This window comes from Coenobita brevimanus, chromosome 20, assembly GCF_032717465.1.
Source record: "Coenobita brevimanus isolate Jiangsu-jjx chromosome 20, ASM3271746v2, whole genome shotgun sequence".
Lineage (NCBI taxonomy): Eukaryota > Metazoa > Arthropoda > Malacostraca > Decapoda > Coenobitidae > Coenobita > Coenobita brevimanus.
The window spans coordinates 23,793,299-23,810,614 of record NC_136973.1 but is presented as its reverse complement, the minus strand read 5'-3'; the positions used below and the strand labels follow the sequence as shown (position 1 = coordinate 23,810,614).

At 42.7% G+C, this 17,316-nt stretch overlaps 1 protein-coding gene across 1 annotated transcript in view; it reads left to right on the top strand.

The window, feature by feature from the left end:
- LOC145391941 (uncharacterized) overlaps positions 1–9,164 on the top strand; it is a 177,783-nt gene extending 168,619 nt beyond the window's left edge. The window contains exons 24-28 of the mRNA XM_080266430.1: positions 389–621; positions 1,422–1,574; positions 5,023–5,415; positions 7,503–7,945; positions 9,048–9,164. Coding sequence (XP_080122556.1) covers positions 389–621; positions 1,422–1,574; positions 5,023–5,415; positions 7,503–7,945; positions 9,048–9,164 — 1,339 coding nt within the window. The remainder of the gene's footprint in view (positions 1–388; positions 622–1,421; positions 1,575–5,022; positions 5,416–7,502; positions 7,946–9,047) is intronic.
- Positions 9,165–17,316: the final 8,152 nt, after the last annotated feature.

Below are 17,316 nucleotides of genomic sequence, written 5' to 3'. Positions count from 1 at the left end.
GTTGTAAGAATGAGTTAACGAGTTTGGCGCTAGTCACGAAGAAATGATATCGAAGGCATGTAGAGCTGTAGCACTGTCTTATTCTGCCACAGAGTTACGTGAAATTAACTGCAAAAAGACGAAGCTCTGGGTCAAGGTAAGGTGAAAGTGCTATAGTAAGGTGTGTGAAGATATAGAAGAATAGAACTTGACAGCCACTTACAAGTGTGCCAAAACTGTCTCTGCTAATTTTTTCAATAACAATATTCCTCGTGACAGCTGTGAGACTAGTAAACACTTAAATGGTAATGTGTGTCAAGATATAGACAAATAAAGACTGACAGCCAATGACAAGTGTGCCAAAAGTGTATGTACTAATTCTGTTCAGTCACAACGTTCACCTTGACAGCTGTGGGTCTGGTGAACACCTAAGTGGTAATGTGTGTCAAGATATAGACGAGTGTGTGTTCCGCCCCTGCCTGCACGGTGGGTCCTGCTACAACCTACAGCCAGGCTATCAGTGTTCCTGCCCCGGTACTCACACGGGGGACAACTGTGAGTGGCTTAACATGCCTTCTGATGCCAACCCCCTTGCTGCACCTCTGGCTGTGGCCGCTCTGACAGTCTCCATTCTACTTATTGGTGAGTATTCTCAAGTACTAATTTATGTTTATGTTATAACTCTCAAATTTCATATAAAAGCTTTTCAAGGGAAAAAAAATGCAAGATAAAATAAAACCATTTCAATTTTGGTTTCATAACAACTTTCTTATTCTGTCCTTATGAATCATCATCATCATCATCATCATCATCCTGTTGTATATCATTGTTATACTGCATTATAATCTCGATCATTCTTACTAGAGGGTGGGATTATAAACTGTGTCCTTGTATGAATGTAGCAGCCTCACTGATTAGTACATTTTCTGCAAGCAGCCTCGTACCTCCTATTCTGCGGAAGGAGAAAATATCGTGATGAGTCCCCTTTTCTCATACTTAAATTCCAAAATGAGATGAAATTCTTTTGTGTGTGTGTGTGTGTGTGTGTGTGTGTGTGTGTGTGTGTGTGTGTGTGTGTGTGGAAAGATCTCCACCCCTTGTGACTATGAGGAACTAGGGTAGAATGAAGTTGGGATCGATAATTGTACATTATTCCAAATTGTTAAGTAAATAAAAATAAAATAAATAAATAAATAAATAACAGCCAAATCCCATATTATCCCCATTGTGATCTAGGGACTTGAAGATATAGTACCGTAAAATAGAAAGGCAGCATTTACTTCATCCAAAAGCATCAAGTGAAGTACCGCATTGGACAGAAGGGGTTAAGTAATAAGGGAAATATTATTCGATTTATGAATATTTGGTCTAAGGCTCTATTCTAAGTAGTTTATTTCCTTTTATTTTTTCTCTTTGCCTATGGCCTCTGTTGTGTTTGGCAGTGGTGCTGGGTGTGATGCTTACCCTGCGTCTTCAGCGGTGGCGATCTGGGCGAGGCGCTGCGCTGGGACCCGCCAATATCAGCAACGTTACAGACGTCTTGGATACGCCCCTCACCATCCAGGCCGTCACTGATATCTCACACACCCATACAAGTACATGTGCCCTGTTTGTTTATGTTGATCCCTTTATTTCGTCTGCTATTCATTTTTCACCACTTTGATGAATCGACAAATGACTATCGACATTGCACAGGACGAAACCTCCGAGTTAAGACCAGTGGACCACATAGCTCTGCAGAGCAAGGAGAGATCCTTGGAGAGACCGCTACATCTCTCACCAAAAATACGTTACTCTGGTGCGGGCTCAAACTGCAAACCCTACGGTCGTGAAGCGCGAGCAATATTCTGGCCCAGCATTGCATAGGAGAATTCGTTGTGTTTCTTCCTTAGCGATTTGTTTTTCTATCAACAGCTTGCAATAACAGCAGAGGGTGAAAAGAAAAGCTGTCGGTATCAGCGGAGGATGAAAAAATGGAAAAACAAACCACTCTGGAAGAAAGACAACGAATTCTCCATTGCATGTTGGGCCATCTGCCTCTGCCCATATCGACAGCTTGCATCAGTAAAATATGAGAGGATTATTAACGAGTGATGTGAAGGTAAATTAAAACAGAAGAGGCGATTTTTAGATGTACTTCTGATCCCGACTCTACAGTATAATGTCTCAACTTTATTTTATTTACTTTTTTTTAATTATTATTTTTTGTGGGGGTGAGGAAGGAGGTTGTTTGCTTAATTTACTCCATTGAAAACAGGTGTACTAGGTCAGGTAACGCTCACCTTTAAGGAGTTGCTTTAGTACTGCAAACCTTCCTCTCAAGTTCTCATGATTTGCTCGGAAAATTAAGTGGTCCACAAATGCAGCTTCGTATGTTTCCCCCTTCTCAAAGATAGAAAGATAGATGGATAGGTGGATAGATAGATAGATAGGCTGAGTGACTGATAGATATTTTAATCCATTTCATAGTTATATCTATTTCATTTTCTTAATTCGGATACCACCAGATAATTTTATTCAGCCACAGGAAAGACTGATTTCCAGAAAGTCTGAATGAATTATAGGCCTGCAGTCTCGTTAGATAAGGAAGCTCCCTAACACCTCTTCCTAAGCAATTTATTTTGCTGTACACTTTACTCTCCCCGTCTGGGTTGCTTAAATCATTCAAATATCGTCATGTTCCGCCTGCATAAAGTACAAAATTATATTAACTAGCCGGAACCAAAAATAAATCACTGAGGAACAGTGTCAGGGAGCTTACTTAACCAAAGATATATAGACCAGAGTCTCGGTATATCGTATCCAGATCTTTTTGCATATTGTTTTGTTTTTAGTCTGCCGCCAGAGGTTTGTATTGGCGTTCAGGATAATCCCTGGTGTATGCCGTATGGGTGGGTGGGTGTGAGTGTGGGTGTGGATGTTTATGGTGTGTGGGTGGGTGTGGGTGTGGATGTGTATGGTGTGTGGGTGTGTGGGTGGGTGTGGGTATGGATGTGTATGGCGTGTGGGTGGGTGTAGGTGCGGATGTGTATGGTGTGTGTGTGGGTGTGGGTATGGATGTGTATGGTGTGTGGGTGGGTGTAGGTTTGGATGTGTATGGTGTGTGTGTGGGTGTGGTTGTGGTTGTGTATGGTGTTTGGGTGGGTGTGAGTGTGGATGTGTATGGTGTGTGGGTGGGTAAGGGTGTGGATGTGTATGGTGGGTGTGGGTGTGGATGTGTATGGTGTGTGGGTGCGTGTGGATGTGTATGGTGTGTGGGTGTGTGGGTGGGTGTGGGTATGGATGTGTATGGTGTGTGGGTGGGTGTAGGTGTGGGTGTGTATGGTGGGTGGGTGTGGGTGTGGGTGTGGATGTGTATGGTGTGTGGGTGGGTGTGGGTGTGGATGTGTATGGTGTGTGGGTGGGGGTGGGGGTGGATGTGTATGGTGTGTGTGTGGGTGTGGGTGTGGATGTGTATGGTGTGTGGGTGGGGGTGGGGGTGGATGTGTATGGTGTGTGTGTGGGTGTGGGTGTGGATGTGTATGGTGTGTGGGTGGGGGTGGGGGTGGATGTGTATGGTGTGTGGGTTGGTGTGGGTGTGAATGTGTATGGTGTGTGGGTGGGGGTGGGGGTGGATGTGTATGGTGTGTGGGTGTGTGGGTGGGTATGGATGTGTATGGTGTGTGGGTGGGTGTGGGTATGGATGTTTATGGTGTGTGGGTGGGTGTAGATGTGGATGTGGATGTGTATGGTGTGTGGGTGTGTGGGTGGGTGTGGGTATGGATGTGTATGGTGTGTGGGTGGGTGTAGGTGTGGATGTGGATGTGTATGGTGTGTGGGTGGGTGTGGATGTGGATGTGTATGGTGTGTGGGTGGGGGTGGGGGTGGATGTGTATGGTGTGTGGGTGTGTGGGTGGGTATGGGTATGGATGTGTATGGTGTGTGGGTGGGGGTGGATGTGGATGTGTATGGTGTGTGGGTGGTTGGTTGGGTGTGGATGTGTATGGTGTGTGGGTGGGGGTAGGTGTGGATGTGGATGTGTATGGTGTGTGGGTGGGGGTGGGGGTGGATGTGTATGGTGTGTGTGTTGGTGTGGGTGTGGATGTGTATGGTGTGTGGGTGGGTGTGGGTGTGGATGTGTATGGTGTGTGGGTGGGTGTGGGTGTGGATGTGTGTGGTGTGTGGGTGGGTGTGGGTGTGGATGTGTATGGTGTGTGGGTGGGTGTGGGTGTGGGTGTGGATGTGTATGGTGTGTGGGTGGGTGGGGGGGAGGGTGTGTATGGTGTGTGGGTGGGTGGGGGGGAGGGTGTGTATGGTGTGTGGGTGGGTGGGGGGGGAGGGTGTGTATGGTGTGTGGGTGGGTGTGGGTGTGGATGTGTATGGTGTGTGGGTGTGTGTGTGGGTGTGTGTGTGTGTGTGTGGGTGTGGATGTGGGTGTGTATGGTGTGGGTGGGTGTGAGTGTGGATGGGTGTGAATGTGTATGGCGTGTGGGTGGGTGTGGGTGTGGATGTGTATGGCGTGTGGGTGGGTGTGGATGTGGATGTGTATGGTGTGTGTGTGGGTGGGTATGTGGAGATCAGCCAACAATAATAAGTAAACTGGCATACTTCTTGGCACAGACACATCATAGATACAAGCACATTTACCACCCAGTGATTCTTCAAGATTGTTCTATTAATCTAACACCCATTTTAATTCGTTTAGAGATACATGTACGCTCTCTTGCAAACAACTGTGGTTAAATATCCGTCACTCTTATTGATACAAGATCCCTGTGAACTTAACAGATGTAGGCAATCTTGAAAACCACCTAACTGAATGGCAAAACTATTATTACTGGATCCTTGTAGACTTAAAAGAGACTGGATACCTGTGACTATAAGAGAGACTGGATCCCTGTGAAGTTAAAAGAGAAGTATGCAGTCAGTAAGTACAGTGGTATAAACAACTCTCTCTGGTGCTGGATTCCCGTGAACTTTGATGATAGACTTAAGCTTTATTGATAACTGTTGCTCTGAAATGTCCAAAATATTTACTGACACTGGCTTCTTCTCTTCTTCCAGTCACCAAGCATGTCATATCGCCCTTGGACCTGTCGCCTGTGAAGGACAAGGAGGGGGTACCGTGTGAGGTAAGCCTGGCCATCCCTCCCACAATGCTCAAGTCACAGGTCAAACTAACTGACGGCAGCAAACACAAGTCCCCTCGATGCCCCACTATATCTGTAGCTGAAGACTTGGCCTGTCAGCAGCGAGACGGGGTGAAGCAGATGGTGTGCTGTATGGAAAGCGGGGGTGTAGTTACCTCTCCTGCTGACACCTTATCTATATCACAGCAGGTTCAGGAGAGCAGAGGAGTGAGACCCGGACAGCCTTTGCTCGCACAGGATGATCTACGAGCTTATGCCTACGAGGGGGACTGCTCTCCCTCTGACTCATTCACCTCAACTGCATCAGGTGAGTGAAAACACACACACACACACACACACACACACACACACACACACACACACACACACACACAGTAGCCAGTGTCCAGTTAGTTTTAGTTTTATTTGCATTCATTTGGCCAGCAGAATTGTCATATCGTTCGGATCGTTTATAAAGACTCCAACTTGCTGCATGCTTTGGCCTTGGTCACCTAATGGCGGCTCTCCACACCACTCGATCTCTGGCAGCCTCCCTATACAGAATACACCCTAGAATTAATCCATCCATCCATCATCCAATCCTACATTGCCCCATGAGGAGCGTAGGAGCCCGGGGCTAGGCAGTTGGTCCCGACATTTAAGATGAGAGTGACCAGCCTCACTCATCCCTGAGTGGCATTACATGAGCAATCAACCCCAACCATCCCTTGGATATAAACCTTCACCGGCTCAATCCGACTGGAGCACAATAATTACCCACTAAACCACCAGGCGCCAAAATTTGGTTATATGGTTACCACCCAGCTTAGTAAATGGTTTCCTGGAGTACAGGAAACCGTTTGGCTTGTCACTCAGTGTAGAGTCACCCACAGGCAGCAGGAAGAGGAAAGAATGAAGGAAAGAAAGACAAGAGGGAATGTAAAGTTACCCGTAGGCAGAAGGACGAGGAAAGAACGAAGGAAAGGAAGACAGAAGAGGATGGAAGGAAAGAAGGATGGAGGAGAGGAAAGGGCATACACCCGACAGCAGCACTACATTGAGTGAGTGGATGGTGAACACTAAACAATACACAAATAATATCCAAAAAAGCACTCCCTGTTTCATAAAATCACCTCACTTTATTAATATTCAGGGCTGACAAGAATTTGAATTATAGTGTCTGTTTGTTGCTCAGGACCGTATATAAGAGGGTGATGAACTGCATGCTTGATAGCCCTGATGGTCCATCAATACCTACACGTTATCCTGTGAGTTTAGATTTCGAGCCCCGCCCAGGTATCCCTCACAAATTCACTTCCTTGATTTAGAGCCCCACACAGGCATCCCTCAAATATTCACTTCCTTCATATAGAGCCAGATATTCCTCAGAAATTCACTTCCTTGATTTAGAGCCCCGCCCAGACATTCCTTAAAATTTCCCTTCCCAAAATGACAAAATATCTTGCTACGTTATGATGTGGCAATCACTCTCTGTAAAAAAAAAAAAAAAAAAAAAAAGTACACTCATCCTAATGTGCAGTCACTGTGATGCCAGCTTTCACACATTCTCACTTTGGTCCGTATTCTCGTCGCTTAAGGAGACTTTCTAGCGCCTTTTCCTTAGCTATTTATTTTTGGATAGGACTGGTTAATATTCTTTTATACGTTATTTATGCAAAGTGTGGCGATATTAGAATGATTTATAGAACACAGAGGGGGGGAATGTAATAAACAAAATAAATCGCTTGAGAAACAGTGTTAGGGAGCTTCTTTAAGCGACAAGATTAAGGATCTTTCTCTTACCTCAGCACTATTAACATAACCTCCATAAAAAGACCCGTGACAACCGCTGGAGGTGGCGGTCGATTTGGTAGGAAGGTTTGTGATCGAGTGGACAGAGAAGCGGGTCGTATTCTAAGGTTCAAAAGTAGGCGAGTTGCATCCCGGGCTGGGGAAGAGAACACTTTGATGTCCTGAATTTCGTTAAAGCATGCCTTACCAGCCTGCCACAGGATCCACCTTAATGTCTTTAAAAAATCTCCGCATATACCACTATAATAGTCCTTAATATGACAGCCCTGGCTTGTGTTCAGTGGGGACGGTGGGTATTAGAGTTCAGTTGTTGATATGTTGAAGAGTGTAACACATAGGGTGACTGCAGGGCCTTAGGAAATTGAGTTGGCTATGCCCACAGACGAATAACTGACTGAGGGAGAGAGAGAGAGAGAGAGAGAGAGAGAGAGAGAGAGAGAGAGAGAGAGAGAGAGAGAGAGAGAGAGAGAGAGATCCGTCTGTTATACTCTCAGCTATGACAGCCAGTTAGTTCCATGACAACATCAACAGTACCTTCCTCATTTGACATATTTACGGTAATCTGACACGCTTTTTCTTAACAATTCTCACCAACTCTTTCAGGACTGCATTCAGAATCAGGAGAAGACAACATTAAGCCGCTGCTGCCCGAGTATGGAGATGTTTTAGACTTGCTAAAGAATCTACCTGATGCCATTCATACCTCGTCTTCTCTCAAGTCACCGAGACCATCCGGCCATCAATCACCCCCTGGATCTAGTTCAGTAAAAGGCCAGCCACTTGGTCAAGCAGTATCTGGGACAAGAAATTCAGTAATAAGTCAGTTAGACAGTGGATCAGGGCCGTTGTTGTTTGATCTCTTGTGTGGTCAGTCAGTCTCCGGATCAAGAAATTCCTTAGTTGGTCAGCCAGCCAGTCAGCCAAAATCAAGATCAAGGAGCTCAGTGTTAAGTCAGCCAGCAGGCCATGGGGGTGACCAGGCATCTACTGGATCAAGAACTTCAGCGTTAATTCATGAGAGGAAACAGAGCCTAACCACCCCAGGGGTTCCAATATCTGATACACGTTCACCGACAAACTCTCTACCAAGAATCAGACGAAAGACATCTGCAACTGAATTTTCCACTGTTTGCTGACTACGTATTTCCTTTTTTAAAACAAAGTACAATTATAAAGCACTGCTGTCAGTGTATCGTTCTGACTTGCAAAAGTGTAATGCTGTAATTATTTTCTTTTTTTCATCGCAAAGATATAGTTTACTCTGTCATCTTTTAGTTCAGTGATTTTAAAAGCTCATTTAGTTTATTTAAAATTTCAGGTGTCGTTTGTAAAGAAATCGTCACACTCTCACTTTAAAATACTAATATTTGGCTTTAAATACTCAGGCTTTTATACATTTATATTGTTAATAAATTTTTCTCACGCCGATTGGGTTTCCTTCTCAACCCTGCAGATGGAGTGAAACCTCTGGAATAATTCTAAGCAACTTTGTCTCGTGGAAGCGCGTGAGGTGGTGTAAGGCTGCTGGGGACTTGGATGATGAGTTAGTGGGGCTCATTAGAGGGAAGATTTAGGTAATTCTCTCTCTCTCTCTCTCTCTCTCTCTCTGAACCCTACATTACCACATCCTTGGGTAGGAAAGGAGGTATGGATGAAGCTGGTATACTGGTAAGTCACGAAGGTATGACCTAAGGACTACGTGAACTAAAAAGCCTTAATGATTAGGTAAATAAGTCACGAATTAATCAAAAGTTTTAATAATTCGGTAAGATGTACGAGTTCAAGCCAGCAAGTACAGGGATGTGACACCCTCCCAAAAAATGTATCAAGTCAACAATTGCAGTCCGTTCTGGTGTAGGTCACTTAATATACAGTGCAAGCTTTACAAACTACACTATGGAGAGGTTGGGTGGGAGAGAGAAAGGTCAGAGCTTTAATTCTTTACTTTTCTCTAACGTTCGGACTACACACAACTCGTCTTCAGAGAGTTTGAACAAAAAGTGGAAGAGTTAAGATACCCAGTAAACTTCCCACCTCCCAGGAGTATAAATGTCCCAGCTCTCACTTTTTGCTGGGATACAGTCTGTATAGCCCGAAACGTTTGAAGAAAGTAAACCCGCGTCTCTCCCTCCAATCCAACCTTTCCAGGTGTCACAATGGACCACCTACAAGTTACAGTGTGTCTCCGTGCTTAAACCACCACCAGGCAGTAAATTCATAAGCCTAATGGTCATCTCCAAAGCAAATGATGTCAACCTAAAGTAGAAGTTGTTAGTCTGAGTAATCCCGGTCTGCCTGGCCACGCACACTCATCAACTGCAGGCAAGCAATGACCCCTGCAGTGCCAGGGTAACTTCTGCAATAAATACCTGTAGGAGAAAAGAAATCTTTATATGTAATTTCTGCAGGAGGAATATAACGTTATTTAATCAGCAGGAGGAATATAACGTTATTTAATCAGCAGGAGGAATATAACGTTATTTAATCAGCAGGAGGAATATAACGTTATTTAATCAGCAGCAGAAATATAACGTTATTTAATCAGCAGCAGGAATATAACGTTATTTAATCAGCAGCAGGAATATAACGTTATTTAATCAGCAGCAGGAATATAACGTTATTTAATTAGCAGGAGGAATTATTTAATCAGCAGGAGGAATATAACCTTATTTAATCAGCAGGAGGAATATAACATTGTTTAATCAGCAGGAGGAGTATAATGTTATTTAATCAGCAGGAAAAATATAATGTTCATATAATCTGCAAGAGAAAGTGTCTCGGTTGTTATACAGAAGAAATATAATGTCTAGTAAAGCCAAACACGAGAAACAGCAGGTGTGGAGCCATAATTCATATCGTTATTGCACACATTGCCTTCCCTCTCCCTCCACTACGCCGGCACGAAAACTCCGTAAAGTAGATGACATAGCGATAACGGCGATTAACTCCCCGCCCCGCCTCGCCCCGCCATGCCCTGCCTCACTGCCGTAATGTTCCCACTCTTTTTATAAACATCACCCCCCATAAAACCACCCCCACTAACACACCACCACCCCTGGCACACCACCCCCACCAACACACCACCCCCACCAACACACCACCCCGACCAACACACCACCCCCACCAACACACCACCACCCCTAACACACCATCCCCACCAACACACCACCACCCCTAACACACCACCCCCACCAACGCACCACTACCTCTAACACACCACCCCCACCAACACACCACCACCCCTAACACACCATCCCCACCAACACACCACCACCCCTAACACACCACCCCCACCAACACACCACCACCCCTAACACACCACCCCCACCAACACACCACCACCCCTAACACACCACCCCCACCAACACACAACTACCCCTAACACACCATCCCCACCAACACACCACCCCCACCAACACACAACTACCCCTAACACACCACCCCCACCAACACACGACCACCCCTAACGCGCCACCCCCACCAACACCACCACCCCTAACACACCACCCCCACCAACACACAACTACCCCTAACACACCATCCCCACCAACACACCACCACCTCTAACGCACCATGAGGCGCTGTATACTACAATCAATTCTGACCCAGCAAGAAAGTATCCTGTTTAAAAGATACAGGAGTCTATCGTGTGTGGGTGTACTTACAGGCTTACTTAGCTTGTAGGTACCACAGATAACGCACCTGGTCGTTTGAGGATGAAGGACAGGCCTGTCATGAATGACTTTGTGTCATAAAAGACTGTGTAGGTTCCTTTGTGGTTGAGTTATATATATATTTTAGATTTATGGACGAGCGGTTTTTATATCTTGGAGTAGCTTCCCATTTGTCATGTAGTGACAGGAGAGGTAAAGAATAGTATGGGACTATTTTTATTTGTCTTGGAAATATTAACAAGTCTCTCCACAGAGCGTAAGTATAGAGTTCCGTCCCGCTAGCTATATCTCTGTCTCTCTCTCTCTGTCTCTCTCTCTCAAATTGCCAAGCCCCTCTCCCTGTGACCTGTATCTCCTAAGGCCTGTCTTCTTCTCCTCCTGCCTGTTCTGTCGCTAACCTCCGTCTGCCCTCTCTTTCCTAAATTCTGGTGTAGCAGGGGTGTGTCACGTGTGTTCCTCGTGGATGGACTAGGTCTTTGTTCACGAGAGGACTGCTGACAGCTAACTGCATCATCTCCTTACTGGCCGCTGTCGTCAGCTTTCCTCAGTGTAACTTGCAAACCTCATTTCCTTTTCCCAGGCTCGCAGAGGGCTGTCTATCTATCTATTTATCTATCTATCTATTATGATTTGCAATTATAATATGGAGTCTACCACACTGCTCGGCCGCGCAAAAATGGCGTACCATCGACATTTAATAGTCATAATATATTAATACATACTACATACACATTGTAATGAACTTATAAGCTAATTAAGTGAAATACATAATATTGTAAAAGTAACATAATTGTATGAATATTGTATACATATATTATTCATAGTAAATAGTGATTATTCAGTGATATTACATTTTAAACAAGTTGTATACATATTTGAATAAATGCAATGGTTGTTGTATAACACTTTGTAAGACGTGTATGTACAACAGACGTACGCATATAATTGTGCAATGGTAATACTGCTAGGTTATACATTACATATTTGAGTTATCACTTTAGTAATGTCTAATACTTCACCTAACTTGTATGATGATACTGGTAATACAGAATTGTGCTATAGTTGTATGACTTATAATATTGTACTAACATTGTGGTAATACATAATTGTAATATTTTATGAATTGTTACACAATATTGTGGTAATGCATAATTGTGTAGGCCTTATAATTGTAGTTACATTTTGTTAATGCAACTGTTACATATGTGGTACATATTGTTTGTAGTTACATAATTGTAGTTAAAGTTACATAAAAGTTACATCTTGTTAATGCAACTGTTAATTGGCAAAGTGTAACATAATGCAATCGTTTGTCGTTACATAATTGTTACATATCGTTTGTAGTTACATAATTGTAGTTAAAGTTACCTAAAAGTTACATCTTGTTAATGCAACTGTTACATAATTGGCAAAGTGTAACATAATGCAATCGTTTGTCGTTACATAATTGTTACATATCGTTTGTAGGTACATAATTGTAATTAGTGTAACATAATGCAATCGTTTGTCGTTACATAATTGTTACATAATTATAATATGGAGTTACATAATTGTAATAATTGCAGTCCTAACATATGCTGCGGTCGATGATAGTGATGATGTGTCATGCCACTTGTTTGTGGAGACAACAATTTGCTTTTTTTGTTTGTAGTTTATGTGGTATTTTGGCATATGTAGTAACACTTACACTTATTTTCATTTGTTTGTTATGTGATCTTACTCTATTTCTCTTTTTTCTTTCTTACTTTTCTTTCTTTCTTTCTTTCTTTCTTTTTTTTTTTTTTTTGTATGTATTGATTTTCTATAGTTTGCTTTTCTTCGCTTGTGTACGCTTTTTCCATGTTGTTCATGGTTGCATAATTACTGGCTAATTTCCTTGGGGTACTTTTTTAAAGTTTAGTTTATATTGCACAGATATTACTGAAAATGATATAATATAGTCCCATATTTTGTTATTTTATATAAAAAATATATACACTATATACAGTATTAACTATACACACTGACTTGTTGTTCACCTGTACCTATCGTGGGTAATATATGTGTCAGCACTGTGTGGAAATCATTGTCTTCACGATTGTGTTGAAGATGTTCACTCTTGCTAACGTCATTTGTGTTGGCCATTTTTTTTTCTTTTCTTTTTTTTTCTCTGGTTTTCCTTGTAACTTAACTATCTGTTTCCACTAGGTAGCTTTAATTAATAAATATTTAATACAGTTCTTTTAATTGCTCACTGAGTAACTGTGATGGTATATTTTCTTTATTACTTTGTAGATGTAATAATGTATAGCTGTATGTATGAAACACGTATTTTCTGTAGGTATAAATGGTAACACTCGTTGGTAGTAAATAAATGTTATAATAAATGAATGAATATAGACAGTGTAGAATATTTATTGTTGGTGATTATTTAGTGTTTGAGTTATGCAGACAACTGAAGTAAGTATGTATATTTAAGCTGTAACTATACAGCACGTTTTATATGTTTGTGCAGAAGCTTATTGTCTATCACTGTGTATTGTATGAATGAAGTAACTATGTAACTCACTAATTTTTACCGTGGTGGGAATGGTGTGAGTGGTGGTGCAGGTGGTGTGTTGACTGACGTGGCGTCTATTCAGCAAGCACGCATGATGACCTCAACTACCCACACTGGTAGCTGTGGTGAGTGAATGAGTAGCGATGAGTAACTTGAGTGAAGACGGGTGAGTAAGACGAGTTGTGAATATGGACTTGGTGTTTTGCTGCGTGTCTTGACCTCTGGGTCAGCAGGCGGGAGGGAGTGGTGGTGGCTTGTGTGCTTGTTGTTTCGGTGTTTCCTCTTCTTTACTTGCTTTGTTTTATATTCTTCTTGTTGCTGCTTGAAGTTACGTGAAGATTATAGAGTTGTTTTGTAGACTTGTAGACTATTTGCATTGTAGGCTGTATTTTGTAGGGATTCACTGTAGACTGAAGTTAATCTTGTACAGTCTCGCTTGCTTTTGTAGAAATTTGCTTTTAATTCAGAGACGATGTCCGTAGATTTGCTGGTTCGTCGTAGAAATTGCAAGATCGTATCAATATTTTGTTAAACTACTTGCAAGGCGTCGTGTGATCTCTTGACCTCTGCATCAGCATGATGATCTGGGAGACGGAGGGGGCTGGTTGGAGAGAAGTGTCAGGAGCTGGTTGTAAGTTGTTTTCAATCTTGATATTTTGTAGGAATTTAATGTTGATTCGTAGACGAGGTTCGTATACGTTCGCTGCTACCAAATGTCATAAATGACTTTGTGTCATAAAAGACTGTGTAGGTTCCTTTGTGGTTGAGTTATATATATATTTTAGATTTATGGACGAGCGGTTTTTATATCTTGGAGTAGCTTCCCATTTGTCATGTAGTGACAGGAGAGGTAAAGAATAGTATGGGACTATTTTTATTTGTCTTGGAAATATTAACAAGTCTCTCCACAGAGCGTAAGTATAGAGTTCCGTCCCGCTAGCTATATCTCTGTCTCTCTCTCTCTGTCTCTCTCTCTCAAATTGCCAAGCCCCTCTCCCTGTGACCTGTATCTCCTAAGGCCTGTCTTCTTCTCCTCCTGCCTGTTCTGTCGCTAACCTCCGTCTGCCCTCTCTTTCCTAAATTCTGGTGTAGCAGGGGTGTGTCACGTGTGTTCCTCGTGGATGGACTAGGTCTTTGTTCACGAGAGGACTGCTGACAGCTAACTGCATCATCTCCTTACTGGCCGCTGTCGTCAGCTTTCCTCAGTGTAACTTGCAAACCTCATTTCCTTTTCCCAGGCTCGCAGAGGGCTGTCTATCTATCTATTTATCTATCTATCTATTATGATCTGCAATTATAATATGGAGTCCTACCACAGGCCCCATCCTTGATACGCATAATATAACAACCCCAGTTCATGGTGTATATATATATATATATATATATATATATATATATATATATATATATATATATATATATATATATATATATATATATATATATATATATATATATATATATATATATATACAGTATACACGTTAAAGGCCCAAGTATGTCATTAGCTTTAAAAGAGAGAAACATGGATGTTGAGGGAACTGACATCCGACCGAGACTATCGAAGAAAAATACACAGCTTTTAAACACAAATGGGTTTGCTGGAGCGCGCGCGCGTGCGTGCGTGTGTGTGTGTGTGTGTGTGTGTGTGTGTGTGTGTGTGTGTGTGTGTGTGTGTGTGTGTGTGTGTGTGTGTGTGTATTAATTAATATGTGCACTTGGTTTTGACATTGGACTGAGTGGATGGACGTGAACAGAACTGAATAAATATATCGTCCAGTCATAAAATTTTCCAAGTATAGATTTTTGGAACTGAATACAAAAAATCCCAACTCGGCTAACTGGAGCCAAGGCGGGTCACTTTTATAGCCTCTAACAGACCACGCTGATGGAGAGGATCGCCTTCATGCTGTGGCACCGACAAGACCGGGGCTGGAGCTGCCTAGTTGTTGAAACGTCCATCAGTCCACTACGTATCTCCGAAATGGCAGTGGTGGGGGATGAATTAAGGGCAACTTCAGCCTGCAGTCCACTGGGTTTATACTCACTCAACTTTTGGGGCTGCGAGTACCACTATTAGCACACAAGGTCTCAATTTTTACTCACATCGTTATGACCAAATTACTATTTATCTTCACAAGAAAGTAAAGAATATTTAGTGCCCTCCATTCCATTATTACTCATCTCTATTATTTTGACCATAGAAGCCTTCATACGAGTAAACAAGAAATAAAGCAAAACAGGCAGACAACGCAACAAGCCCTGCATAGCTCTCCAGTGTTATCCCATCCTATCCTAGCCTAACCTTGTTTAATTTATTTTTTTAACTTATCTTTATCATTTTCACAGCATATTCCTTCTTCAACAAAAAATGTAGCAGTAACAAAACAAGCAGACCAAAGAACACCAGCATTCCTCTAGCCCCTTCCCCCAAAACGCCCCCAGCACCCAGCCAGCACCAACGCAGGCCAGTGCTTAAAGCGTGCCATTATGTTCCAAATATTTGCCAGAATTATGCTGTGGACCATCTAATTAAGCTCTAATATATCCAGCCACCGTAAACTCCCTCCCCCGGCGCCTTACATAAAAGAGGGAGCATAACAATTTCTTATCTTGGGTCGGTTTCGTGTTAGTTTGGGAGCGGGGGGGGGGAAGGAGATTAATTAAATTAGCATAAACATGGCACCGAAACAAAGCGTCTTAGAGTACCGAAAATTTTTAAAAACCTACATACAAAATGATCAGTACTGCGTGCAAGAACAAAATGTAACAGTAAAACACGGACTAAAGATTAATTAACTAAACTGGTTCCTACAAGCATGGAAGACAGACAGTACGAGGGGGGAGGGATAATTTGGGTGTGGCTTAGGGAAAGAAAACGGAGAGGGAAGGAAACGACCTATACGTTAGTGTTGTGGATGCACTGTTATTTGCCTGTATACTTTCATTGTTTGTGGTGTACTTATGTCGTAGTCTAATGAAGTAAGAGTAGTAGTAGCAGTAGTAGTAATCAAAACCCCAGGATCGTTTGAGAACCCAGTGGACTACAGGCTGAAGTTACCCTTGTGCAGTCTATCATCCTTCCTTTGGGGGATAGGGAGGGAACTGAGGGATGTTTGTATGTCAGGAAGCGGTGCCACCTTTTATACCGAAATCTCGCTCTTAGAGGTGTTTAATCGACCTGATGGCATATTGCATTACAGGGAGTATTGTTACGACATGCTGGCGGGTCTAATGGTAGATCAGTAAACTCTACTTTATGAAATCCACATCCTTAAACTGTTCCCTACCCCAGCCGGGATTCGAACCTGGGACCATTAGGACTGCAGGCCATCTCTCTACCGCTTCAGTCATCCCTCCATATCGAAGAGTCTCAAAATTGAAGAGAATGGTTCGAGAAGAAAGTAAAAAGTGCGTAGTCAATAGAAGAACAAGATGAATGGGTTTGCAAAAAGAACGAGGAGGAGGAGTTGATGGAGAAAACTTGGAGGAGGAAGAGTTGAAGGAGAGAATTTGGAAGAGGAGAAGCTGGAGGAGGGGGAAGAGAAAAGAAGAAGGAAGAAGAGGAGAAGGTGAAGGAGATGGAGTAGAAGGAGAAAAATTGGAGGAGAAGCTGGAGGAGGAGGAGGGAGAAGTGAAGATGAAAAGAAGGTGAAGGTGATGGTGATGGTGATGGTGATGTTGATGTTGATGCTGTTGATGATGATGTTGATGATGAACAACAAGAAGAACAAGAAGGAACTGAAAATCACTGCTAGGTCTCTCTCCTAAGTTAACTATATTCGTGCTGTAGCAAAAACAGTTTTTAAAAAATGATCTCTGAAAAAAATGACAGCGATTTTGCGTTTGTTCGTAGATATCCAAACAGATGGGCTCGTATTCTCGTCGGTTAAGGAAGCTTCCTAACACCTCTTCCATAGCGATTTATTTTTGGGTACGGACAGTTAATGTCACTGTGTACGTTATTGATGACCACGATGGTGATATAAGAATGATTTAAATAACACAAAGGTTATTAAGGTGTATTAAGCAAAATAAATCTCTTAGGAAAACGTGTTAGGGAGTTTCCTTAATCTTAACCAACTAGGCTCAGATTTTCGACCTTATTTCGGCTTATTTTGTGCAGCTCAGCGGGAGAAAAAGGCAATGCTGCTGCTCTGTGTGCTTTCCACAGCACTTCTTCGTGACCAGCGTCATATTCTGT